Source organism: Ailuropoda melanoleuca, chromosome 4, assembly GCF_002007445.2.
Source record: "Ailuropoda melanoleuca isolate Jingjing chromosome 4, ASM200744v2, whole genome shotgun sequence".
Taxonomy (NCBI): Eukaryota; Metazoa; Chordata; class Mammalia; order Carnivora; family Ursidae; genus Ailuropoda; species Ailuropoda melanoleuca.
The window spans coordinates 122,213,691-122,239,163 of record NC_048221.1 but is presented as its reverse complement, the minus strand read 5'-3'; the positions used below and the strand labels follow the sequence as shown (position 1 = coordinate 122,239,163).

The 25,473-nt window shown below is 50.4% G+C and overlaps 1 protein-coding gene across 1 annotated transcript in view; it reads left to right on the top strand.

Annotated features, from left to right (window-relative positions):
• Nucleotides 1-25,473, top strand: part of PLB1 (phospholipase B1) — a 99,773-nt gene that overhangs the window by 12,978 nt on the left and 61,322 nt on the right. The window contains exons 9-19 of the mRNA XM_034657298.1: nucleotides 952-1,014; nucleotides 1,982-2,061; nucleotides 2,328-2,403; nucleotides 3,321-3,432; nucleotides 4,519-4,565; nucleotides 9,867-9,938; nucleotides 10,742-10,816; nucleotides 12,813-12,876; nucleotides 19,917-19,975; nucleotides 21,597-21,670; nucleotides 23,175-23,218. Of these exons, the coding sequence (XP_034513189.1) occupies nucleotides 952-1,014; nucleotides 1,982-2,061; nucleotides 2,328-2,403; nucleotides 3,321-3,432; nucleotides 4,519-4,565; nucleotides 9,867-9,938; nucleotides 10,742-10,816; nucleotides 12,813-12,876; nucleotides 19,917-19,975; nucleotides 21,597-21,670; nucleotides 23,175-23,218 (766 nt within the window). The remainder of the gene's footprint in view (nucleotides 1-951; nucleotides 1,015-1,981; nucleotides 2,062-2,327; nucleotides 2,404-3,320; nucleotides 3,433-4,518; nucleotides 4,566-9,866; nucleotides 9,939-10,741; nucleotides 10,817-12,812; nucleotides 12,877-19,916; nucleotides 19,976-21,596; nucleotides 21,671-23,174; nucleotides 23,219-25,473) is intronic.

The window sequence follows — 25,473 nt, the reverse complement described above, 5'->3', positions numbered from 1 at the left end:
GACTGCAGGAAACTGACAAAAGACTACCGTTGGCTATGGCGACAGAGCAGACTGAGCAAGCCTGGAGAGGACACCTGTGCATCCAAGCCGGGAGGCGGGAGTGGGAGCTCCCCTTCAGGGCTGCTCCAGCCCTGGTGATTGACAGCTGTCTCCAGAGTCCCTGCCTGTGTCCCCCCAGGAGACAGAAAGGCAACTGGGCCTCCCGTGTCTTCCTGTCTGAGCCAAGTCGCCTCAGGGGACAGCTGGTTTGCGGGCTGCTCATGAGTTCGTCTTGTTGTAAAGTTTATTATTAGTTTCCTTCCTCTTTTTTTACTCTAAAAAGGTAAACCAGGGTGATTTTTGAGGTCCTCCCCTTTGTTTATTTATTTTCATGACCAACAAAGCATTGGGTGGGTAGGAGGTGTCTTTAAATACTCAGTAACAGGAGCTGGCTCAGATTCTCTCCCTGAGCCCTTTTCTCCATGGTGGCCCAAGTGGCAGGGGGAGGTCTGATCAAAAGGGGCCATGTTGTCGAAGTTTTGAGGCCCATCCGGGTCCTTAAATTCAGGGGTAATTGTGTTCCTTCTTCGGACCTGATTTTCTTCAGATAAAAGTGATTCCATCAGCCTTTGGGAGTAGTCCGGGGTTCCCTCCCTCCTTGTGAGCTTTGGACCGGCCCTGACCTTGGTTTGCCCTTCCCCGACATGGAACGTCCCATTTGGGAGAGTCTGGTTTTTCCTGGTGAATGATGGGTTGGGGAAGTCAGAGAATGGACAAAAATCTGGGACCAGACTTAACTCCGAAAGGCTAACGGAATCACTTTTATCTGAAGAAAATCAGGTCCAAAGGGGGAATTCAATTACACCTGGATTTAAGGACTCAGATAGGGGGCGGGGAGAGAAAGGGACAGGCCGACAGGAGTGTGCCACGTGCCCACCCCCACCTGCACTCAGCACGTTTCTCCTCTCCCAGCAGAGGCACACGGCGGGAGGCCTGCACCTTCTAGACGGGGCTCTGGACTACCTGCAACAGGAGGTGAGATGTGCTGCTCCCCAGTGCCCAGGGACCACAGGCCCTGAGCTGCCCTTCCCCGCCAACATCTTGGACTGTGAGGAGGAAACTGCCCTTCCAGGGGTTGATGGGGCAGGTTCCAATTTATTCTCAAGTGGCCTCCACTGAGATGGGGACAATGGACTTGGGAGGGAAGCCAGGACCCAAGGGAAAAGCAAAGGGTGTGGAGGAGCCCTTCTCACCTTTCAAGGAAAACCTTAAAAGAGCTCTTTGTAATCAAAGAATATTTCTTTTTTTTTTTTTAAAGATTTTATTTACTTATTTGACAGAGATAGAGATAGCCAGCGAGAGAGGGAACACAGGGGGTGGGAGAGGAAGAAGCAGGCTCATAGTGGAGGAGCCTGATGTGGGGCTCGATCCCATAACGCCAGGATCACGCCCTGAGCCGAAGGCAGACGCTTAACCGCTGTGCCACCCAGGCGCCCCCAAAGAATATTTCTGAGCAAGACTTCTGGGGAGGAAGAAGGGATAGAGCACCGTTCCTCCTGGGGTCTCAGTGACCCTCCTCTTTCCTGAGGCCTTTAAGTCTGGGGCAGTGACAGCCCAAGGGCCTTCCCTTTCTAAAGTGACCTTTATGAGCACTGCAGTTCTAGGAACCAGGGAGCTCTCACCCCCACCCTTTGCTCCCTGGGGAGGCAGCTTTTCTATCAGCCTGTCAGAGGTCTTGCTCTCCTATTGACACTGGGGTGGAGAGATGCCCCACCCCTGTGACGGATGGTGAATGATGCCTTTCTTGAATGGCAGAGCTGGCTGTGTGCTGGCAGCTTTGGACAGACCCCAACCAAACACCTCCCAAAGGAGGTTTTCAACCAAGGTGAGGACCACCATGTTCAACCAGATGCCAAGAAGGCTTGAACCCAGGGCTCCAGAGAAGCCCCTGGGTAGCCATGGTGATCTAGCAAATGCTCCTCTCCCCCTTGTCCCCTCCTAGGTCCCCAAAGCATTTGTGAACCTGGTGGATCTCTCTGAGACTCTGGTGCTCTCTCACTGGGACCAAGGGACTCAACTCAGGTAAAAAGGGAAAGTGAAATGAAACCAGCATTTGTTCACCGACCGCCATGTGTCAGGCACGGTGTAGGGCACTTCGAAGGCATCAGTCCTGTGAGGTCGACCCTATCCTTTATTCTCCCCCAACGTGTGCCTCCTTCCTTCTCTGGAAACTCTAAGACTTCTAGCTTCTCCTTCCACACTCCTTAAGCATCTCCCAGGGCCCCTCCAGCCCCCTTCTTCCCGATACAGCACCCATGGTCTCATTTCTGGCTTGTTTTAACTGGCAGCCCCACAGAAGAGCCCAGCAGGCACTCAGGGGAGAATTTGAAGCTTTCCAAGGTGGTGACACAGGGGTCCTATCAGGTGAGCCCACCCTGGGAGGCTGGCTGTTGACCCTCCGGGGCAGGTGGTTCTGGAGGGGAGCAGGGATGGTAGGAACAAGAAGGGAGCAAGCTTCTTAATGTCAGACTTCTTCCACTGAGCTCAGGATTGAGAGTCAGGGACCGAAGAGAGCTCCTCTGCATTCCCTTGCTGGCAATGCTTTGGAATTCCCTTGTGAAAAGTGGGGACTAAACGCTGGTGGGGGAGGGGGGCGGCCATGGCAGCTAAAGTCAACAATCAAGAAGAACCTGGCAGATTCGGTCTGAAATGCTTCGGGTAGCCATCACCGCCTGTACCACACATCCGTGGCTGGTGGGCTGGTTTTGCCCAGGCTGGGCTTGCTTCCCAGACCGCAGCCCCTGGGCAAGTCAGGATTCTGGAAGATGAGTCATTCCAGTTTAGAGAAGGGACCCAAGTGAGAGCGGATGGCTCAGTGGCCACCATCATCCCTGTCAGCAAGCAGCTCAAAGGCCAGGTTCCTCCTGACCTGTGTTACCACGACGGCTTCTACTGAAGGAGCAAGTCCTATGTGAAGCTGGATACAGCTCTTCTCACTTGGGAAAGAGCACCTCCCTCTGCAGAACCCGGGCCTTGAGGAGAGCATGGGGCCCTAGCACGTGCCGCGCTGGCGTGTACTTCTTGAGCTCCCAGAGAATCTATTTCAGGTCCATCTCACGTACTGCCTGATGCTGGGGCTTCAGGGAAAATGAAAACCTGATTTAGTTTGTCAAAGGGCCCTGACGTGCGAGATAAGGGGGAGCTCCCGAACAGCATTTAATTCTGACCAGCGCAGATGGGTGATCCTGACCTCGGGGCCGCTCAGAGCTCCCCGGTCACAGGGTGGGGCAGGCTGGGTCTTGTTCGTGCTCTGGGCGCCCACCTCTCTGCTCCTTCTTCAGGAGAGCTGGGACCAGCTCCTGGCCTCCAGCAAGTACAACGAGCAGGAGTCCTTCGTGGTGGTTTTCCAGCCTACCTTCTACGAGACCCCACCTTCGGTGAGTGAGGGCTGCCGTGAGGAGCCTGGACCAAGCCTCCCCCCTCCCACCCTCATCTGCACAGAAGCCCCAGCCCGGCTGGGCTTCCCCAAGCCCAGCATATGCGGTGTTGGGGGAGAAGGGCTGCAGATTCTCTTATCCTTTCTTGACAGCATCCCCCACGGGCTTGGTTAGCCCCATGAGGCAGGTTCGTAGGGGCGAAGGAGCCCAAAGGTAGAGCATGGACTCGACCTGGGCAGGTTCTGGCCTAGGCCAGCTGTGTGACTTTGGGCAAGTTGTTTGCACTCTCTGTGCCTCGGTTCCCCATCTGTGAAATCAGAGCTGTTAATAATTTTCTCTCCCTCTAGGGTGATTGTCAGGATTACGTGAGTAAATAAATACGTGTATGGAACTCAGAGCAGTACTGGCGCTTGGGAGCGCTCAGTCCCTCCTAGCTCTTGTAACTTATTTAGGATAGGTTCTCCAGGGCCGCGCACCACGGTCCTCCCTCCACACCCTCTACATCCATCCCTGGGAGGGAGGGTAATTGGAGTTGCCCCCAACCGCCCCCCAGATCACTAGGCGAATGCCTCTGGCCCCACTGGGGCTCCCCAGACCACGAGCACGATGGTGGGTTCACGCATGCTCCGCACGTTCTCTCTGAGGCTTTCGCAATGTGCATCCAGGACTGTCCCTCCCTCCAGGCTCCTGGATCCTGCCTGTTGGGGTCACGGTATCCCCTCTAGGACCTTAGTGATGTTCTAATAGTGGTTTAAAAGGAGGAGGAGGAACATTAGTTCCCATCCTTCCCACCCCCACTCAGACCACACCTGATTCACTTCCCCATCACCTGCTCCTGTTTAACTCAGTATGTATGGCCTTATGATAACAGAGAGCAGCCAGACATTTGACCTCCCCCTGCAGGCCTTCACCTCTGCGCCCTGGCCCCGGGAAGGGTCCTGTAAGTGCCCACTATTATCGGTGGGGGTGGGGCTGAGAGAGAGTCTGGACAGGTGAAGGCCAGCCCATCTCTGCCCAGGAGAGCTTCAAAGGGCCCCTCAGGTCACCCCATACTTAGGGGCACACAGTGGTTCTTATCTGGTTCTCTTTCAGGGGGAGCAAGCACTCCAGGATCCCAGCACCCTCGCCTTGAATCTCTGGAACAGCATGGTGAGTGGCTGGGGGCCCCAGGGGGTTCACTCTGCCAGCTGGGGGGTTGGCACACAAGAAGAGAGGCAGGACCTCCACCTTGCACACCCACTGTGCCCCCTGCTCTGATGGAGGGGCTGTGGGTTGCCTGCAGGACCCCAGGACAACGATTCTGGGCCACCAGGGAGCCTTCCCATACCCAGTGACAGCCCAGCTCTGACCTCCTGGGAGGTTCACCTTATCTCAGGTCTGGGCCACTACAGTCCTGATCTTGCCAGAGGTGGGGTGTCTCCTCTGAGTCTATGCAGGTGACTTGGCTTGGAGTGAGGCACTGGGGATCAGGTCCACGTACCAGTTCCACCATCACGTGGCTCAAAGGCCCAGGGTGGTGCCCATGATGAGCATGGACTTTGAATGATGAAGACCTGGGTTCAAGTCCAATTCCACTCCCCATGAGCTGTGTGAATGTAGGGTCTCAACATCCCTTCTGCAAACTCCTGATCATAACCCCCGACCCAACACACGTCATGTGTGCGGCTTACTCCTGGTCCTCAGTGAGTACTCACCACATGTGGGCCCTTCTTACCATACCTATGACAGGCTTTCCCCAGACTACGGGGGTCCCCCAGGGCCAGCTGGGATCAGTCCGTGGATGGGATAGAACATCAAAGCTGTGAACATTTCCAGGGCACTGGACAGAGACCAGATTTTGCCATTTTTTCCCCATCCAGGTTACCCTATTTTTAGAATTCCAGTGATAGAAACTTGGTTTTCTTCCTCCTTGGTTTGAAAAATTTCTCTCATCTCCTCAGTTGATGCACCGTGCCGAGAACCATAGCAGCTGCTTTCAGCACACATTAGCCTGGAGCAAGGAGAGCAGGCAGGGTCCCCCGATGGCCCACAGCAATGGGTTCACACCATCCCTCGGAGAAGACAGTGATTTGTTTTTTTGATTTCTTTTAATAAGGACCCTTTAGTGGATCTGACCCTTGGGTGGGATATTTCCCCCGAAACCCACTCTGCTGCTGGCATGAGCAGAGAAAGGGAATGGGACCGTTCCTACAGGGGCTGTCCTCCCTCCACCCTTTCTCTGGGGGAGAAGGGCTGATTCCAGCTCAGCCAAACCCCTCTCCTCCTCCTATGTCAACTTTCTCCCAAGCAACAGAAGGGCACCTACAACATGCCCTGCCCAATGCTGGGTCCGAGGAAGATAGTAGAAGACATGCCAAATGGCCTCTGCCCTCACTGATCCCAGGGTGTGGCTAGAAGGGTCAGGCAACCCAGAAGAACGAGAGTAACCTTGAACTTAGCCAGCAGTGATGTGCTAGACTGTGCACCCAAAAATGATATGGGGGAGAGATCCAGAGAGCCCCATGGGGATGGGACTCCAATTGGCTTTGTTGGATGTGTCGGAGGAGGTCAGGGTGGGTATTCCCAGGCAAGAGGACGTTTGTGAGCAAAGGGCATGGAGAAAAGAAGGAGCTAATGTGTTAACAAGGGCGGTATGAGGGTGGTCTGCTGGAGAGGAAACGTGGGCATCGGGAGGCCCTGAGAATGAGTGAAGAACCTCGAATGCCAGAGAGAGCAGATCCAGGGAGAAGGCTCTTCTCCCTTCTCTCTCTCTCTCTCTCCCTCCCTTCCCCCCCTCTCCTCCCACATCTCTCCCCCCACCCTTCTCCCCCTCTATGCCTTCATCTTGCTGTGGACTGTCATTGGTGGCCATGGCAGCAGTGATAACAAACGGCCTTGAGTGAGCCCGACTGCTGACGTTCACATTCACGCGGGCACACGGTGCCACAGTGCCCTACAACCCACTTGAGGGCGAGGACAAGGACAAGCCTAAACAGGCTCACAGATGGAAACAGAAAGTTTCACACTCAAGGCCAAAGGATGAGGACATAGTAGGGGTCACAAGGGCTCAGAGGAAGAGCTGGCAGCTTTCCTGGGTGGGCAGTTACCCCCACGGTCTCCAGACCTGTCCAACCAACCACGAGTCATTTCCCAGTGAGAGTTCTCGAGGTCCCTGCAGCCAGGCCAGCAGAGATGGATGGGTTTCCCCAGGGGTGTCTGTCCCCTGGCTTCCTCAGCAGTGAAATGCAGACTGTCCATGGCTCCCGGGGTGGGCACAGCTGCTAGAACGCCTGGGCTGCTCCTGCAGGCATGGATTAGTCCGTAAGAAAGGGTGAGGGTGAAGGATACTGGGTAAAGAGCCAGAAAACCTGAGTTCTGGTTCCAGCAGTGTTTTTCAGTGTTTCTTGAGGGGAGTCATGTGGTCTTTCTAGGCCTCCATTTTCTCTACTTGCCAAAGGGTGTAATGACCTTCAGGCAGCCTCAGAGGGCTGTGGCCAAACACATGAGTGGTTCCCCCTTGGTTTCACTCCGGTGTCTTCCTAGGGGTGTGAGGAGGGCGGGAGTGTCTCTGCCTCTGCCTCCTTAAGTCTCTGCTATGTTGGGCTTAATGAAAACCACAGAGATGAAAGCGAGGTATGCCCATCAAAGCCAACGTTTACAGACACAGACAGCCCTGAATGAGGGCCACCCTCCTCTGTGGGGAGCACAGAGCAGCCAACACAATCGTTGTGACCATGGGGGCTCAAGTTCTGCTGCTTCTCTCCCCCACTGTGCCCCAGGACACCACGGCAGGGGCGGCTGTGTGGGCCACACCAGTATCTGTCCTCCCCCAGAGGACACGTAAGCTCTGAGGGCCGGCAAAGGAAGGTTCCACACACCTGCAGGAGAGGGCAGCCCTGCTTCTGAGACACCCCTGGCACCGCCCCAGCACAACACATCCCCCCCGACTGGAGCTGAGCTCCTGGCACGAAGCTGGAGGATTTTGTGTGGGAGACATCACTCATTCCCTTGTGCAACCCTAGTTCTGAAGAGACCCACCCTTGGGGAACTCGATTCCCAGATCCTTCCAGCAATCACAGACCCCCACCCTCTGCCAAGCCCCGCACGAGGGGCTGGGGCCGTGGGGCAGGGGGAGAGCCCTCAGGGATTGCTCAGTTGAGTGGGAATGCTCCTGGGAGAAGATGTCTAAGGTCATCCCTCCCACATTCCAGTTAATTCCAGTGGGGCAGGGAGGCCGTGGAGAGGAGATGTGGGTGATTCCGGGACTGAGAAGAGGAGTGAGACCACAAAGGGCAGCCTCCGCCGTCCCCAGAGCCTACGTGCACTTGTGCGCGGTACAGATAGTGGGAGGAGGGACAGTGGGAGGGGCGTTTGGACCAGCCACACCGTTCTCCATGCTCTCTGAGCCCCGAGGAGGGTAGAGGGTCTGAGCGGGTGTAAAGGGCATTAAAGGAGCAGGAAGGATGTAGTAGTCCAACCAAAAGAATTTGGGAAAAGGCTTTTAAAGAGAAGTGTTGACTCGAGCTTATGGATTTCCCTTCTTTAAGGTCCTTAAGAAACAGGCTCTGCTACGTCCATTCCACCAGAATTAGTAAGATATGACTCACTCAAAGTTTCTTCCCAGACTCTATTGTTGGTTAAATTCTTGAAAGATTGGGGGAGAGAAGAAGGCAGGCCACTGAACACTCCCTTGCAGAGAGCTGCCTTGAACTTTTTGGGTGTGACCTCCCATTTCTAGCAATGTGCACCTTCAGAATAAAACTGAAAGAATGTGGGAACCCCAGTTCCTCCTCCAGCCATTGAGCTAAAGCGTTACCACTCCTTTACCAAAAGGTTAAGTTAATTACACTCTCTTATCTGACTTTGCCCATTTGGGTGAAGAGCTAATCCCAAGAAGGGTAAAGGTCTCTCCTTGCTTCCTGTTTATGGGGCACAGATGCTGGGATAAGATATTGCTGAAGAATCTAAAATCTTCATGGGGAATGGCAGAGCCCGTGACTGAGCCAGATAGGGCACTCCATCGGCTAGCCTCCTGCCTTTTGTGTCCTTTGTCAAGTCATTGGAAGGGAGGCGAGGGACAAAGCTGCCCAGTACCTGTGGGCAGTATGGCTGACAGCGAACATGAGTTTCCCAAATGGCAGAATAGCAGGTGCAAAAGGAAACCTGTCTTCTCTCAAAGCCACCTTATCCTTCAAGGGTTCACACATGTGTAATGACCATTTAAAGATAACAAAAGGAACTTTAGGGGCACCCAGGTGGCTCAGTTGGTTGAGTGGCTGACTCTTGATTTCAACTCAGGTCATGATCTCAGGGTCCTGAGATCGAGCCCTGCATTGGGTTCCATGGTCAGTGGGGGGGGGGAGTCTGCTTGAGGATTCTCTCTCCCTCTCTCCCTCTCCCCGCTCTCTTCTCTCTCTCTCTCTCTCTCAAATAAGTCTTTAATAAAAGTAAAAATAACAAAAGGAACTTAAAAAAAAAGTCCATGGGGTGCCTGGGTGACTCAGTCACTTAAGTATCTGACTCTGGATTTTGGCTTAGGTCATGATCTCAGGGTCGTGAGATTGAGCCCCGTGTCAGACTCTGCGCTCAGGAGAGAGTCTGCTGGAGATTCTCTCTCTTTCTCTCTGCGCCCCCATCCCTCTCTTTCACAAAAAAGCCCTCTCCCCACTGAATTCTTCAGCTGCCTTCATTTTCCTGCCTGCCCCTCGGTGCTTTTACCTGAGATTTTCACCTGCTGCGCCCCCTGCTGACACACCATATGCTTTCTGTCCGTGTTCCATAGGCTTCGTAATCATTTAAGCAGTTGCCTTGATCAGCACTGACCCCACCATCACTCATTCCCAAACCGCTAGACGTTCAAGTAGTTTGGGAATGGGGGCCATGCTGTGCCTCATGTCTGTTTCTCTGGGTCCCAGTTAAAGGCATGGGACTTGAGGCAGAGCCCGTAAATGGCCTCACAGCCACGAAAGCTGTCTTCAGGTACCAGAGGGTTTCCTTCCCTACTGGACGGGGGTTCATGCACACAAAGGGAAGGGGAGCCCTGGGGAGACGTGCATGCCTTACACAAAAGCCAAGTGTTTACCCTTCCTTCCCCTCCCTGCTCTCCTCTCTGAGGGAAGTTTTGTTAGTGATGGGGTCCCTGTCCCAGCTCACTGTCTCTGGTATTTGTGTCTCCTTCTGGAACATCAGGAGGGGTGGGCTAGGAATCACTGAATCCTCTCCTGCCATGGGCATGCACGGGATCTCCTGGAGGGCTTGTTAAAATGCAGAGCTGGACTCCACCCCAAAGTTTCTGACTTCAGCAGGTCTGGGATGGGACTGGAGATTTGCATTTCTAACGTGTCCCCAGATGATGCTAATGCTTCCTGCTGGCCCAGGGTCACACTCAGAGAAGTGCCTCTCTCAGTGATACCCCAGTATGTGGCCACCTATATAAGACTTCTCTGTTCTAAAGATCACCTCCTTTTCCAGATGAAGCCAGCAGGACAGAAAGATGAGCCATTCGGTGCAGGAGAGACAAGGCCAGTGACCTGTCCCTCTCAGGTAGGCCAGAACTTGGGGGTGGGGGATCTCTGGCTGAGTTGGGGAGAGAGATGGGGTCACAAAGAGGTGGGCTTTGCTGTGACGTGGGGTCTTCCCTGGCTGAGACATGAGCCCCAGTACAGTCTTGGCTTGGGTCTTCTAGGCTGGGCATAGGCTTGCGTACTTGACGCATCTCAGGTTTACACCTGTGGGTCAGGGGAGCCATGTTAGCAGAACTGAGGTCCCTTCACCTGTGGAGGGCATAGGACCAAAGCCACAGCTTATCTGGTCCCAAATGTAAGGATGGGTGTCTTAAATAATGTGCCTAAGATATAGCAGGTATAGAATTAATGCCACTGAATAAATGAATGAGAAAAGAAAAAACTGAACATAAATCAGGAGAATTCCTTTTTATCATTTAATACTAGTTAAATGTTTGGCTTTCTTACCAAATCGGTAAGATTTTTTATTACTGGGCTGTAAGAACTATATAATTCAGCCGTTCCCCTCTTTGCTTGGGCTGCCAGGAAGCTTAAACCTAAGTTCTCTTTTTATAGAAATATGTGTACTTTGCCTGGTAGCATGAAGCTCGGGTAGCAAGAGATGTTGACTGTTGGAAACGGGAAATTGCAAAGCATTAATAAGCTCCTTCAGAGAACTAGTGAGCAGTGCAGAGAAGAAAAGCCAGAGAATGGTTTTCTCATCATTTCAAGGCTGGTATGAAAGTTCCAAATTGGCCAAAGGCATGGCTGGATGATACAACCTGACGAATGAACAATACAGATGTCTAGGTCATGGTTACAATATATTGCCTTCCTCTGCAGGAGAATCCCTACCTGTTCACCTACAAGAACAGCAAGTACCTGCCCAGGCTGCTGCACTCTCTCGAGAAGCTTGAGGTAGGCGGAGGTTTCCTGGGACTGACAAACAAACGTGCAAATGAACCGGCGGCCGGACCCCCTGCTGGGTCTTTGGAACCTTCCACACGGTTCTCTAGGTCCCGGAACCCCGTGAGCAGGATGGAAAGGGTGCAGGGTCAGGTGTGTGGCTGCCCCCCTGGGTGCTTGAAGCAGGTCTGCCCTACGTTCCGCCTCAGCAACCAGCATCCTGAGGCGTCAGGGGTGCCTGCTTCCTGCCTGTCTATTCTGAGTAAAGCAAGACCCCTCAGGCCCTCCCCCAATCTCTGACAGACCTCTTAGACTCATCTGAGCCCTTAATCTGAGGAGAAAGTTAAGAAAAAGCAGAGCAATGTGGTGAAGTCTGAAACCGGACAGCATGGAGACCCAAGGGCCTCTGAAGTTGGCACCTACCTGTGGGGGCCACCTCACACTTACTCACGTCTCGCTGGGTGCTAATCTCATGAGTCTCCCTGTTATTTCCTGTCAAGATTAGATAGGGCACCCTGCGCTCCTCTGGGGAGCCGGGAAACACTTGAAGGCTGATGCCTTCATTCTCAGAGGACTGGGGGCCAATACGAGTTGAGACAACTTTGGTACTTGCGCCATCCTGGCCTCCCTGTTGTGTGAAGAGGGTGACATGTACTCCAGGCGACCCAGGCAAAGCTGACCCACCACAGAGCCTGAGAGGCAGAGTGTGAAAGACCCTTGGTTTAGCAACGTGTCCCATGCTTTCTAACCAATACCTCAGCAGGGAGGATACTTCCAGGAGGCAGCATGGGGAGAGAACCAGCTGTGGGTTCAAATCCAGACTCTTCCACTTACTGGCTCTGTGTCATTGGGCAAGGCACTTACCATCTCTGCGCCTTGGTGTTTTTTAAATCTGTGAAATGATAGTCACAGCCCGATCTCAGAGAGTTGTTATTAAGTTATAATGCACTAGTAAGTATAAAGCACATCTACTAGTACCTGGTACGCCCTGAGTTCTACAAAAGTGTTGCTATTATTGTCATCTCATAAGAGGGAGCAACACATTCTCTCCAGATACATTTATTGGCTACCTTCTGTGTACCACCAGAATGCAGGGACCAGAGCAGGTGCCGAGTCACTATTTGTCAAATGACTAAATGGGTGGGTGGATGGAGGAATATCAGGCATAAGAGAGAAAACCACGAATAAAATACGTCGCGTGTCTCAAGGAACTCGGCCCAGTGGAACCAACCAGCAATGGTAACACAGTGGAGTGAGTCCTATAATTAAAGTTTCCATGGGTATTCTGGAACACAGAGGAAGCAAGCGACCAGAGAGAGTTGACAAGGCTTCCCAAAGAGTACAAACGACCCTAGCCTTGAAGGATGACTAAGGGTGACAAGGTGGATGGGAGTGTGGGAACACAGAGGGAGGGAAAGGTCAGGGGGAATGGAGGTAAACTTGGGCAGAGGTGTGGAGAGCATGAGAACTGAGTCGAGAGCTGATGGTTTAGAATGTTAGGGTCTTCTTGGGATGTGCTAAGGAGGATAGACTTCATGCTGATGTCAATGCAGCAGAAATGTATTTTTTTTAACCAACAAATATTTATCGAGCATCTACTATGCACTGTTCTGGGCTATAAGGATACAGTGTGCAAAACAGACAAAAATCCCTGCTTTCACTGAGATTTTGGGCAGGGGAGTGACACCGTTCTGTTATGTTGGGGGAGAGAGAGAGAGAGAGCCTGTTATCTTTCTGGGCTCAGAGGCTGGGAAGGGAGCCCACAGGACTGAAGGCTGTTCATGCTGCAGTGTTCCAGGCAAGAAGTAACACAGGCCTGGGCATAGAGGAGAGGGGACAGGATGGGGAGCATTTAGGAAAGGATGTCATGGACACTCGGTTAGGAGTGTTGAAGGAGAGGGAGGGATCTTAAGTGATACCTAGGTGTCTCTATTGACTAGTGTTTTCTCATCCAGTTTCCTACGTTGCAAGATCCATTTCTACTCCTTCCCTGTGCATCTCATTGCAGGTGAGAGATGGAATGGAAATCACGTGCCCCAACAAGGACCCCTCCGACACAATTCCCACCTCAGGTACGTGGCTCCAATCAAGTGGTTTTTAACCTCATTTGAGGTCTGAAGTCATCGACATAAGGGCAACCACAACAGGCTTTCCCCACAGTCAGATCCACATGAGAGGCTTGCTCCAAGGGCAATAGAGATCGCTCTGGGTGCAGATGGGCAAGTTCAGGCCTGTGTTTGATTATTCTTTAACTAAACCAGGGTAACACCATTATCAGAAAGCATTTACTGAGCATTAACTGTGTGCCAGGACTTACCCTGCAAAGAGCCCAGTGTGAGTTGAGCGAGCTGCTGTCATTGCCCCAGGCTTCAAGCCTTGATGAAGTGGCTTTGTTCTCCAAAAACCAAACCTTTAAGCACAAAGCAAAAATAACCAGTCCATCCTGCATGTCAGAACCGTATGCAGGATGCACTCAAACATTGCACAGACCCTGTGAGCATGCCATCTTATAAACATGCTGTTCTCACCGCCTCTCAGTATTTTCAAAATTACTGTCACTGGGCCAGGAAAATGAGACTCGTGGAATGTTCCAGGCAGACACCCTCCCCAAAAGGGGCTGTCTTGGAGTTCAATCTTTTCCTCCAGGTGAGCCAGCCTGAGAGTGATGGCTATGTGCACATGACCATGGGCGGTCACGGGGGGAGGCTGTGTGTTGAACTGCAGGACTCAGGACAGCAGTGAAGGAGCGTTCCTGCCACAGTGTGACAGGTTCCTCTGCTGGGTCCTAGAGGCTGACTCACCTGTGTGCTCATTCGTTCGTGTGTTCATTCATTTATTAGATGATTGTTGAATGCCTCCTAGGTGCCTTCCAAGACAGAAAATTAGGTTTGGAAATGTCACCACGCCTAGCAGGATTCTTTCAGGGAGGCAAATCTTGGTAGTGAGACGGTTTCCTTCTGCTGAGTGCTCGCGCAGTTAGCTATCAGCCTGCCCCTTCACGCGCGCCTTAGCTCTCCATGCTCTAATTAAGCCATATGACTGGCAAGTTAGTTAAAAATGTTTGTACAAAGCTTCAGTATATAACTGGCTCTTGTTCTAAGTTGCAGAACGATGGGATAGGTGATAAGGTTCTTCCGCACACATACATTTAGTGTTGAGAATTTTCCTTCCTTCATACTTGGAGATGATTCATTCCTGTTGGTTAGTTTGCTAGCAGAACTTTAGCAGCAGAAACAAATTATTAGCTTCCTACGTCGGCCATCCTAGAGCAAAACCCCAAAGATGTACGTATGTAGGTATATACGGACGTATGCACGTATAGGGAGACAGAATTTGAATGTTTTAGTCACTATAGTCTTTACAGAGAAATGATAGCCATCTGCTTTTTAATCTTATCATTCTGAGAGGAAGACCTCGAAAGCATTTTGCAATCTGCCTAGATTATGTTCCTGTCATGTCGATGATAACCAACCAATCCCTTAGAACATATCTCAACATCGAAAACCAAATAAAAAGTGAACGTCTTCTTTATTCCCTGACCCCAAAGATTATCATGTTTATTGGCGCTTGAAGATGTAAACACAAGAAATTTTAAGACCTTGAGATCGAAGATACTCCAGTGATAGGGACTGTCTGAATAAGCAAATGGATAGATTCAGGTCTCCTTGATCTAACCAAGTGGGCACGGAACCAAAACGCTGGCTCGCTCCAGCTGGGCGGCCGCCCTTCTGAGTCCGGCCTGGAAGCTGTCATTTAAGAAAATGGCCACAGCTCAACTGGACAATAATGAAAAACACATTTCATTACTGTGCATGATCTCTGACTGGACATTTTAAGCATCCTTGTGATTGTTGGGGTAGTTAAAAAGGCTTAGCATGAGGCCACATTATTAGTTTTCCTTGATAATTGTCCTGCTTCTGGTGAGATCGTTCACTCCTCTGGAGATCATGTTTGCAATCTCTAATTGAGTTGAAGGCACCCGGGGAATGCGTACAAGGTCAGGCCATCTTATCCTTACGCCTCCAATGACTCAGCACACGTAGGAGCCCAGGAAATGTTCACCGAGTTCATCTTAATGAGTATTTTTAATTCAGCAAACCAACAGTTCTAAGTTGAAAAAGAGCTTTCAAACCAACTAGATCAAAGTGCCGTCCATTACAACAATTTTCACTAAGACTCTGTATAAAATAACTGTTTTGCCTTATTCTTTCCAAAAGCGTCCCTTGTCATCTCCTTCCCTAGTGTTTCTCTCCAGCCACCAAAGATAGGGGACTGCCTTTATCAACAGGCCACAGCCCCCAGCAACCTGGGTGCCTTCCTCATGCCGTGTGGAGCCCACAGGTGATAAACCCCTGCCACCAATCAGTGTGGCTTTGGAATGAGAGATGGAAAGTTGATGTAATTTTTTTTATAACCAATTGGTATTTGGTAGCCAGAGAAATAAATAAAAGCTGCCCATTTCTCCTCCCCAGTGCGGATGTGCATTTTGCCGAGTACTAGCTAGCTCCTGTGCGCTTTGTAACTTTGTACATACTTGCATCATTTTGTATTACTCCACGGCCTGCCCCTAATATAGTTGGGATGCCTAAGAAAAATATGCTGGGCCTGGCAGCTGACCTGAGGCTTTCCCAGGGAGAAAAAGAACAGCATTCTGCAAACAAAAGAGTAGCAATAAGGAGCCAGGAGGACGGTGGCTCTTGGCTCTCTATTGAAGTTGGCTATCTTGAGGTCAAGCTGCTAATTCCATGCAGAGGGGAAACTTCATAGTATTTGAAAATAGAGATCCACAAACAGAGATGCGTCTGTCACCAACTGTATGAAGTCAGAACAGTTCATTTACATTCATTGAAGACATTAATTCCTTTCTAAGTCCTGGATGTCATGCATTGTACCCATTTGACTAAAACCAGCAGTTCAAAAGCTGATATGAAAAATGCCCAAGTTACAGCCCCCGCTGAGTGCTAAGGGTTTCACTTTGCTGTGAGTCGACCGTGTCAGGTGCAATGCAGACTATGGAGATGTTTCTGTCATCACCACCAGCTCACCGTTCTTGGGACTTAACCTGGGACTAGGAAGAAAGTAATGGTGTCCCAGTGGGATTAATAGCCTGCTTGTCCCCGGGTGGGACCAGTCTGCTGAGCAAGTTCAAAATCACCCGAAGACACTTGGATGAATAAGTATCTCCTTCCCCCCCAGTTTCCATCATCTAAGCTTTGAGAGCTGCAAAGTCGCTGACACAGAGCCCCTAATGTAGCCTGTAATTCAACTTAGCACGTTGCTTGAGCTCCTGTGTGCAAGGCACATATTTCTTCAGATAAACCCACACTGAAGCACTTCCAAGGCAGAGACAAGATTCTCACCTTGTGCCAGCGCTTTACTAACCATTGCGGATGTCTTCATGTAAGTCCCTAAATCAGAGAGCACGTGGGTTGGGTAGCCGTAGGTCACAATTAAGAGAAAGCTGGTTTTTCAGATGATGGCCCCGGGTGGGTTAAGCTGTTGGGTTGTACAAGGCAAAACTCCAAAGTGTCCAGTCTTTTCCCCGTTCTATAGTCCACATTTCCTTGCTATTCAGGACATTTCGTCATAGCTTGGATGGCCTTCTGATAAGATGCCCCCTCTGTAGAAATCTTGACGAGTTATTCATGTATTTATCAAGTCCTTTCAGGGTGGTGGACAGTTTGTACCAGATAAGGTTTAGCTAATCAGCCCACATAAATTTAATCTTATCTCTAAATAGTTCTTTGTCCAAGGAGAGCAATTGCTAAAGTGCTTTGCTGGGTTTGCATGCTGTGTCTTTGTCATACGTGATGATATTAGCAAAGCTCAAATCAAGGTCTAAGAATATTAAACAAATGAAACATGTCGTGCTCTATCTTAGTAAAATCCCAGGTAAGTCAGACTCCTCCCATTTAGGCTTGGCCCATTCATTATCTCTCACAGGAAATCCTTCAGAACAACCAACAGGAGGACCCCCACCCCCCAACAATCTATCTACACATATGTACACACTCATAGATGGGGACGTGCATGCACACATGTATGTGTGTATGCTTCCTTTGTCTGCTACAAATCTAGGTGATGGGATGACCAGTTTCAGCTGCCTCTTCAGCAAACTGTAACGTACTTTTGAAGCAAATCTGCCCATCTCTTCCACATTTTACCAGCTTCAAAGATTTCCCCTAACCTTTGCCCACTAGCTAGTGCCCACAGTATTCACTGTGTATATCATACATTATGGCAACAAGAATAGAGTGATTGAATGTCATCACCAGGAACTAAAATAAGCCCTCCGGAGTTGAGGGAAGGAGGTCTTACTTTCTGTTTTGTTGCCTTTTTTACCCATAGCCCAATTTCTTTGAGAAGAGGTCATTTTAAAGTTCTCAGGCTCAACCCCGTGGATGTGTGCTAATGTGTGCAGCTGGCTTTGTGATTTGATATTGTTCTTCTAACCACACATCCTCAGCCCACCCCCTCCCACGACCTACTAAAGCAGAATGCTGAGGGTAAGAACCGACCATCTGTGCTTTAACAAGCTCTCCAGATGATTCTGATGCATGCTCAAATTTGAGGACCACTAATCTATATATTTTGCATACACACATTCACAATCGTGTGTGTCGGTTTGCATGCTGTCACAGAAGAGGCAGGGACTTTTACTTTTCCAGGGAGAGCAGGTCCTCAGTGCGAATGACAGCTCCCCTTCTACAGACGGTATAGAAGTCAGGTAGAAAAGACGTCTCTGCGGAAGGAGAGAAGACTTGGAGACCCTTTGAATACTGTTTCCACTGAGTGTTAATATAGCTTCTTGTGCAAGTATAATTTTACAACCATGATCTGGGTGTTGATGGGTGCAGTGGGCTCTGTGTAGCCCGGGGGGTCAAAAGCATCTGGTGCTCCGTGTCTCACTGGATGTCTTACAGACAGTGTAGGAATTTAGGTGTGGTCCTCAAAATGCACTTGGGTTCATGTTCATCTGTGTATCAGGTAAAGGGGTAGATAGATATCGTACAGGTGTATATATGCAAGTAATTACACATGTAGGGATAGTCCTGTTACTCTCCTGACTTGTTGGCTGGACATAAAAGTCCCGTGGCCCTAACCTACCTTTCCAATGTTATTTTGTGCTAATCTCCTTTACAGATCCTTCACTTAAGCCAAACTCTATGACTATCCGTTCTTTACAGACATCACACACTTTGCCATACCACAGGTATTCTTGATGCTTTTCCCCACCTTCCCCCATCCTTGTCTCATCATGTTGTGAGTTCAAACACTACCTTCTGCATGAAGCCTGCTCTGAAATCCCCACACACAAACACACACTCCTCTAGGGGAAATCATTCCTGCAAGTCCAGAATTTCATGTCACCCTATATCTCCCCCAGGGTTTATCAGCTTATAAACAATTGTAACTAGACATTTCTCACTTCTTCTTTAGCCTGTTAGTTTCTGGAGAGCTCTCTCCATTTCTGATCCCTCTGTCATCCCCAGAGCACCCAGCCACTGCTCGGTGGTCAGTACGTTTGTCAGAGGAGTAAATAGCTCTCAGACTACAGTATAGTACATGGTCAAACTCAAAAGAGGAACAAAATAGAGTCAGGCTGCCGAAAACAGTTTGGTGGTTCCTCACGAAGCTAAGCACAGGATAATCATAGGATTACCAATTCCGTGCCTCGGTATATACCCAAAATAATTGAAAACAGGCATTTAAATAAATGTTTACATGTAAATGTTCATAGCAGCCCTACTATAAGAGCCAAAAGATGGAAACAACCCAAATATCCATCGGCAGATGAACAGATAAACAAAACGTGGTCATGTCCGTACAATAGAATATTACTCAGCCATAAAAAGGAACGAAATCCTGGTACATGCTATAACACGGATGGACCTTGAAATCATTATGCAAAGGGGAAGAAGCCAGACACAAAGGGGTCAAATGGTGTATAATTCCATTTATATGAAATATCCAGGATAGGTAAGTCCATAGAGCACAGATTCATGGTTGTCGGGGGCTTGGGGGTGGGGTGGGGGGTGAGTGCTTAATAAGTACAGGTCTCCTTGGGGGGTAAAATGAAAATGTTTTGTTGTTTTTTTAAAGATTTTATTTATTTATTTGACAGAGAGAGAGATAGCCAGGGAGAGAGGGAACACAAGCAGAGGGAGCGGGAGAGGAAGAAGCAGGCTCCCAGTGGGGCAGGGAGCCCAATGCGGGGCTCGATCCCAGGACCCTGGGATCATGCCCTGGGCTGAAGGCAGACGCCTAACGACTGAGCCACCCAGGCGCCCCTAAAATGAAAATGTTTTGGAACCAGATAGAGGTCATGGTTGCACAACCATTGCAAATGTGCTAACTGCCCCTGATTCGTTGATTTTTAAAATGGTTAATTTTATGTTATATGAACATCACCTGGATTTTTAAAAATCCGTCACTGGTATAAAAGCATGTCCCTTTTCCACTTTAGAAAAACTGAGCTGATTTTTTTAATAGGATGATATAAAATTGCGTCCCCATTACCAACAGATCCTAGACTAGGTTAAGGGCTGGTTCCATCTCCACCACAACTCCTGCCACGCTCCCAGACCGCACTGCCGGGGGCTGTCGCAGGCACCTGTGCCATCAGATTTCACCACAGGCCCCAGACCCCCCCTCTGAGGGTGGGTGCGCCTTCCAGCTCCAGGGCGTGTGTGCAGCCGCCCCAAGGGGGGAGGGCAGGCAGGCTCTGTGGCTTCTACCGTGGAGCCTTATGACAAGGATGGCTCTTTTTTTTTTTTTTTAAGATTTTTATTTATTTATTTGACAGAGATTGAGAGAGCAAGAGAGGGAACACAAGCGAGGGGGGGGTGGGAGAGAGAGAAGCAGGCTTCCTGCTGAGCAAGGAGACCGATGCAAGGCTCGATCCCAGGATCCTGGGATCATGACGTGAGCCGAAGGCAGACGCTTAACGACTGAGCCACCCAGGCACCCCAAGGATGGGCTCTTAATATCTCCATCCAAGCCGAATTGCTATTACAATGGGATGTTCTCTCCGTTTTCCTGGAAGGTCTTCATTTATTTTCAGAGGAGATAAGAACCCCTGTCTGCCATTAACTCGGGTGTGCATTCTCAGTTCACAGGTTGAAGCCAGCTGACATCAAGGTCATTGGAGCCCTGGGTGACTCTCTCACGGTGAGTTACCCCCACTATGGAAGGAGATCTGGATTCATGGGAGAACCCAGAGAGAGGAATTCTCAACTGTGGCCATCTCCGGCCCCTCTCCAGCCCGCCTGCCCTGGACCCAGCATTCCTTGCCCATCGCATTTCCCCACGTCCATCCTAACCTCGTATTCCTCTCTCAACGCTGGGATGAAGGAGTGAGCAGGAAGTGGGGGGACCTCAGAGGGAGCAGCTGTGACAGAAGGGACTCTACCCAGATCTTCCAGCCTAGCAGGGGTGGGCAGATTGGACTAGGTCTCCCTCATGGTGTGGGGCGCTTTCAAAGACCTGGTGCTTGTCATGGAGGAAGTTAAAGGAGGGTGAAGAGAGGATGAGACAGGAGCGGGTACTAATGGGGTGGGGAGAGGGTTGAGTAGAAGAGAGGGAGGTATGCAAAATGATCCCAGCCCCTCTGTAGCCACTCCATGGTGACCCCTCAGGCCTGCAAAGTGCTGTCCATGAAAAGCAAAGTGAGGCCCTCGAGAGACTGGGTGGAGGATCCCAGAAGCTCCCAGACACTTCTGTTCAGTCATGGCTCATTACAGACATATCCAGCTGCTGTTCTCTGGGTCGGTAGAATTCAGGGCCTCCAGCGGAATCTTCCTCAAAGGCCAGCAGACACCTTTCCCATCTGTGGCCGCTAAGCCTTTGATCTGCCTTGTTTGGCATGATGCGTGCAATCCTATGAAATGTGACTCTCCTTACACTTAACCCATAAAGAAGGTGAAGCTGGGCAGGTGAACTGAGTGCCCACACGACTCTCCACCCCAAACGTCCGACGGCTCGTAACTTCCTAGCAGGACAGGCAGGCCGGTCCTTAGCACAGCTTATCCCAACCGCTTCCTGCTGGGGGTGGCCCGGTGTTGCTTCCCCCATCCCTTGGTCTCCTTGAACGGCTCTGGGGGTAAGGACTCATCGAGAATCAGCGCAGCTGTTCGGGACTTCCTGGGAGGCAGCATTTGGAGAGTGACATACATGGCAGGTGGCAGAGGAATTGGGCACCAGAGAGCAGGGGTCACACCCCTGCAGTGGGAGAGGGGTCTCTCGTGGAGGCCAGCCTTCCCCCCCACCCCCCACCCCCTGCTTAGAAATAACACACTTAAGGCAGGGGACGTGCACCTGCAGCGTGTGTCCAGATTGAGGTTTTAAAAGACTGTGCTCTCTTTTCAACTGAGGGGTAGGGACGTTTTATTTTCTTACTATTTTTTAAATTGTGTGTACATGAGATATATTGATATAAAAGGACTACAATATACTTATGTTACACAACTTCTAAAAATGAGGCGAATGGGACCCTGAAATGTGTCCTTTAGAAAAATGGACACTGCTGTCTAATTTCCAGAGCAAGTTTGCTAGCCTAGTGTCACCTGATCTGGGTCAGGCAGGGTTTCTGAGGGCAAGGCCAAGCTGTGGACAGCGCCAGGATTCCCAGCAGGAGCTCTCACTCATCTCTGTCAAGGCAAGATGGACATCAAGATGAGGGGCTGTCTCTACTCGAGATTCTAGAGACTGCCCAGGCGTTCCCAGCCAGACCCAGGGCAGGGACTTCCTGGCCAGCAGGCAGGGAGACTCACCCTTTGATATTCCCTGTCAGGCTGGTAATGGGGCCGGATCCAAGCCTGGGGAAGTGTTGGATGTCTTGACTCAGTACCGAGGCCTGTCCTGGAGGTGAGTGAAGATGTGACAAGACCCTGAATGACCCCTTCATTGCAGGGTGGGGGAGGACCCCTGATCATCACAGAAAACCATTCCTCTCGCAGAAAGATGAGCCACCTGGTTAGGGCTTTTCGATGAGACACTTCTGGTTTACTTTGAGGAAGGAATGCAAAGCTTCCCCAAACCACTACATTCCCCAGGACAGAAACTGAGACCTGAGCAGGAGGAATCGGGGGGAGAAACTACCTAAATGGGTTGAAAATCTTCCCTAGCTTTCATTTCTCCCTCTGGGGCATAAGCTCAGAAGGAGACAGTAGCCTCTGAAACCAGAGTTGTGCCTGAATCCTAGCTGCCCAGCTCTGTGCAACCCTGAGCAAGTTACTTAACCTCTCTGAGCATGTCTCCTTACCTTCGATGTTGGGATACTAATACTTAGGGAGAGTTATTAGGGAGAGTTTAAGCATCCAGCACAGTGCTGACATAAAGTAGATCTAAATGGTAGCTGGCATCCTTATGAAAGGGCCTACATTTTACAGATGAGAAAGCAAGGCTCAGAGAGGGCAAGTAACCTGTCTGAGGTCACACAGCCAGATGGTAAAAGAACAAAAGGTAGAGCAGATGGTTCCTGACCCCTAATCTGGCACATCCCCCCATCGTGACTGCCTCATGCCTTGCCGGCTTGCTCCTGCTCCGGCTGTAATCAAATCCAGGCTGCCACAGGCTGCAGGGAGCTGGACTCGTGCTTTGAACACCCCACTCCTGCCAAGCGTCAGAGGGCAGGTTTGCTGTTTCCTCAGCCAGGAATCTGGCATCTCTGGCCCCAGACTGAAACTGAGTGTTGAATCCCTGGCATCCTCCCTCGTGACGCTGCACAGAAATAAACCCCAAACATTTTGAGACCCTTTAAAATGTTCCCAGACATACTTGGCAGAGAACGAGGGGATAAGGAAAAGCAGGGAATCCAATAAACTCTGGAATGTTGCGTATTTTCATGCCTAGAGACCCATCCAACTCTGATTTCCTTGGAATTTTAGAAGCAGTTTGGAAGACGGGTTGCACTCTAGAAGACACCCTTTAACAGCAGGTTTTCCCAAGCCAAATAGGAAGAGAGTGATGAGGGCAAAGATTCCCACTCCTTTTGCAACGATAACAGCCATGCCCAGCTGCAGCCGCTAGTGGGGCACGACTGAGCTCTGCATCCCGGGAAGGGTCACTTTCCCTTTAAAAGAGGGGTGAAGGGGCCCACTCGGTTCCCCTGCCCCAATGTCAACGCCCCAAGTTAAAAATCCACGAAGTCGGCCTGCCCTGTGAATCCGTTTCTTGGCTGGGTGTTCCGGTTTGTGGGGACAAGGCAGAGGATGTGCTCTCTCCTGGTTTGGTTTTCTACTGCAATCATAAGCTCCAAGCCCCCGGGGTGTCTCTCATAAGGAGAAAGGCCTGTCTTGGTAGCATCGGAGCTGTTCTGGCGTCTCTGGCACTCTCAGCGTCTGTTTTCTCTTCTGTCCCCGCACCACAGCATCGGAGGCGATGGCAACCTCAGCAGCGTCATCACCCTCCCAAGTGAGTACGCGCTCCCTCGCGCTCGGGCTGGCGGGCGGGCTCGCAGCATCCCTGCGCGGCTCTGCAGCGCCTCCTGGTGGTGGCCGCGGGCTCGACAGGGAGCCGGCGGCGCGACTCCGCCGCATTCGCCAGGGGGCGCTGTGTCCCCGAGGAGGCGGTGGCCCAGCTCTGCTTGGTGAGCGTCAGGAAAGCCTCGGAGAGATGTTTTTTTTTTAAGAGAAATTTTATTTGTCGAAGGAAGGAAGAGAGAGAAGAGAAAAGAGTTCAGGCCAAATCTTAGTACAAGTCAGTATCAGGAAATGAGTCCAGAAAGAAGGAAAGGGCACCCACCTCCGCTTTGCCCGTCGTTCTGAGCAGAGCACCTTCCTGGGAGGTGTTGATCTGGATTTGGGCTGCATTAAGCACTACTGCATACAAAGACGTTGAACTCCTGTGTGTGGCTTTAGGAAATGCCGCTATTGCTGCAGTGAGAGCTAAAGTTACCTTGGGCAGGCTGTGCAAACACAGCAGGCTTTGGAGCCCGACAGTTTCCTTAAATTACTTCACCGACTGCAGGCTGGGAATGATTTTTTTTTTTTTTAAGCCTGAGCCACATTCTCCGAATGGTCTCTTAACGTGTCTTTTTCTTCTCCTTAGTGCATACACGTCACACTGCGTGTTCTTAACGTTCGCTTGCACGAAATGTTATCATTCAATTATTTTCCCTTCACAGCTTCTAGCTGATAATTTTGCCTAAGAAACTTAATTGGTCCCATTCTCTTTTACTTTTCTTGTAATTATCCCTTTGTAATATATCTTTAGAAGCTAAGAAGCTATTTTGAGTTTAAGACTCCAAGACTTTGATGATAGAGATGGCTTAATCTCCACATGGGCAGGACTGATTGGGCTTCATGTATGGTTATCTGTTTCGCTGTTTGCAAATCCCGTTGAATGTGAGTGGGTGCAGTCCTGTGACGCAAGTCCTCCCTGACTTTATTGCTAGGGGAGGTGGTTTGGGTTGCTTCTGAGTGTGACTGACTGGGCTGGGGGCTGGCCCAGCATCTACAACAGCTTGCTGGGCTTGCTGATTCCCCTGCTGCTGTCTGAATAAGATGACCGGAAATGGCTCAAGCCCTTTCACTGCAGTGATTCACAAAGGCCTGAGCCAGTGCCACCTCCAGGTTGACTCCCCTGACACACTTGGCCCAGCAATGGGTCATTGCCTGTTCAGACTCTTCCTTACTAGAGTTGTGAAGACAGTTTGATTACAGGGGCCAGATAATCCCCAGGGAAATAATTACGTGAAAATGTGTTAGAAAACTTAACAAGAACCTAGGGTCAGAACAGTAGCTCAGTTTGACTCCCTCTTCAATTTAATCCAGCAAAGACTCCAGTTCTGTTCTCTTGGGAAATAGGAGAATGAAGCAAGCTCCCTGCCCTCGTGCCATCATCACAGTTTCTTTGGGGGACGTGTTTCTCTAAAGACAGACACATGTACCAACCATTACAGTTATGTACATGTTTAGGGGAAAATAAATAAGAAGGTGGTTAACTCTGCCTCCTGAAAAAGCGTTTTAAGAACTGGAATTCATCAGGTAAGGAAAGCAGATGGAACATTCCGGGCACAGCTAACCACAGACACCAGGAAGCTCTCGCTCTCAACAGTGTATAGTGTCTCACTATGATATTCCTGGTGAGTAGTTACTGGCCTGTGCTGGATTCCTCCAGTCATGGGGAACCGAGAGCAATCCTTTCTATTTGCAGATGGCTCTAGTGATCTCACAGTTCTTCCTCCTCTTTTGTAGAAATCAGAGTAATTTCTATCCATTAGGTACAATGTCCCCAAAGCCACAAAGAAGGAGTTCAATGCACATGTGTTGTGTAGGTCCTGTTGCAGGGCCTGGTTCTAGAGAGCACTCTGCTGGCTGGCATGATGCCTGAGAGTACTGGTTGGTACCTAGCCCGTTCCTTTCCCACATCCTAGCAGATTGTGAGGCAAGGGAAAGTGCCGTGTTGAAGCTGAGAGAGTAGAGTTCTGGCCTGGAATTCTTTCTCAGTAACCCCATGACTTTTAGCAAATCTCCCAGCCTTCCTCAACTTCAGGTCATCCTTCATTCAGTCCATAAGCATTTGTTGAGCAAATGTGAGAGTCTGGGGTGTATACAGACCCTGCTCTCAGGAGTTCACAGCCAAGCGGGGGAGATGGAAAAGTGGAAAGTCAAGTGTAGATCCAGTGTGGTAAAGGCGTTAGAGTGCATGAGATTGAAAGATCAACC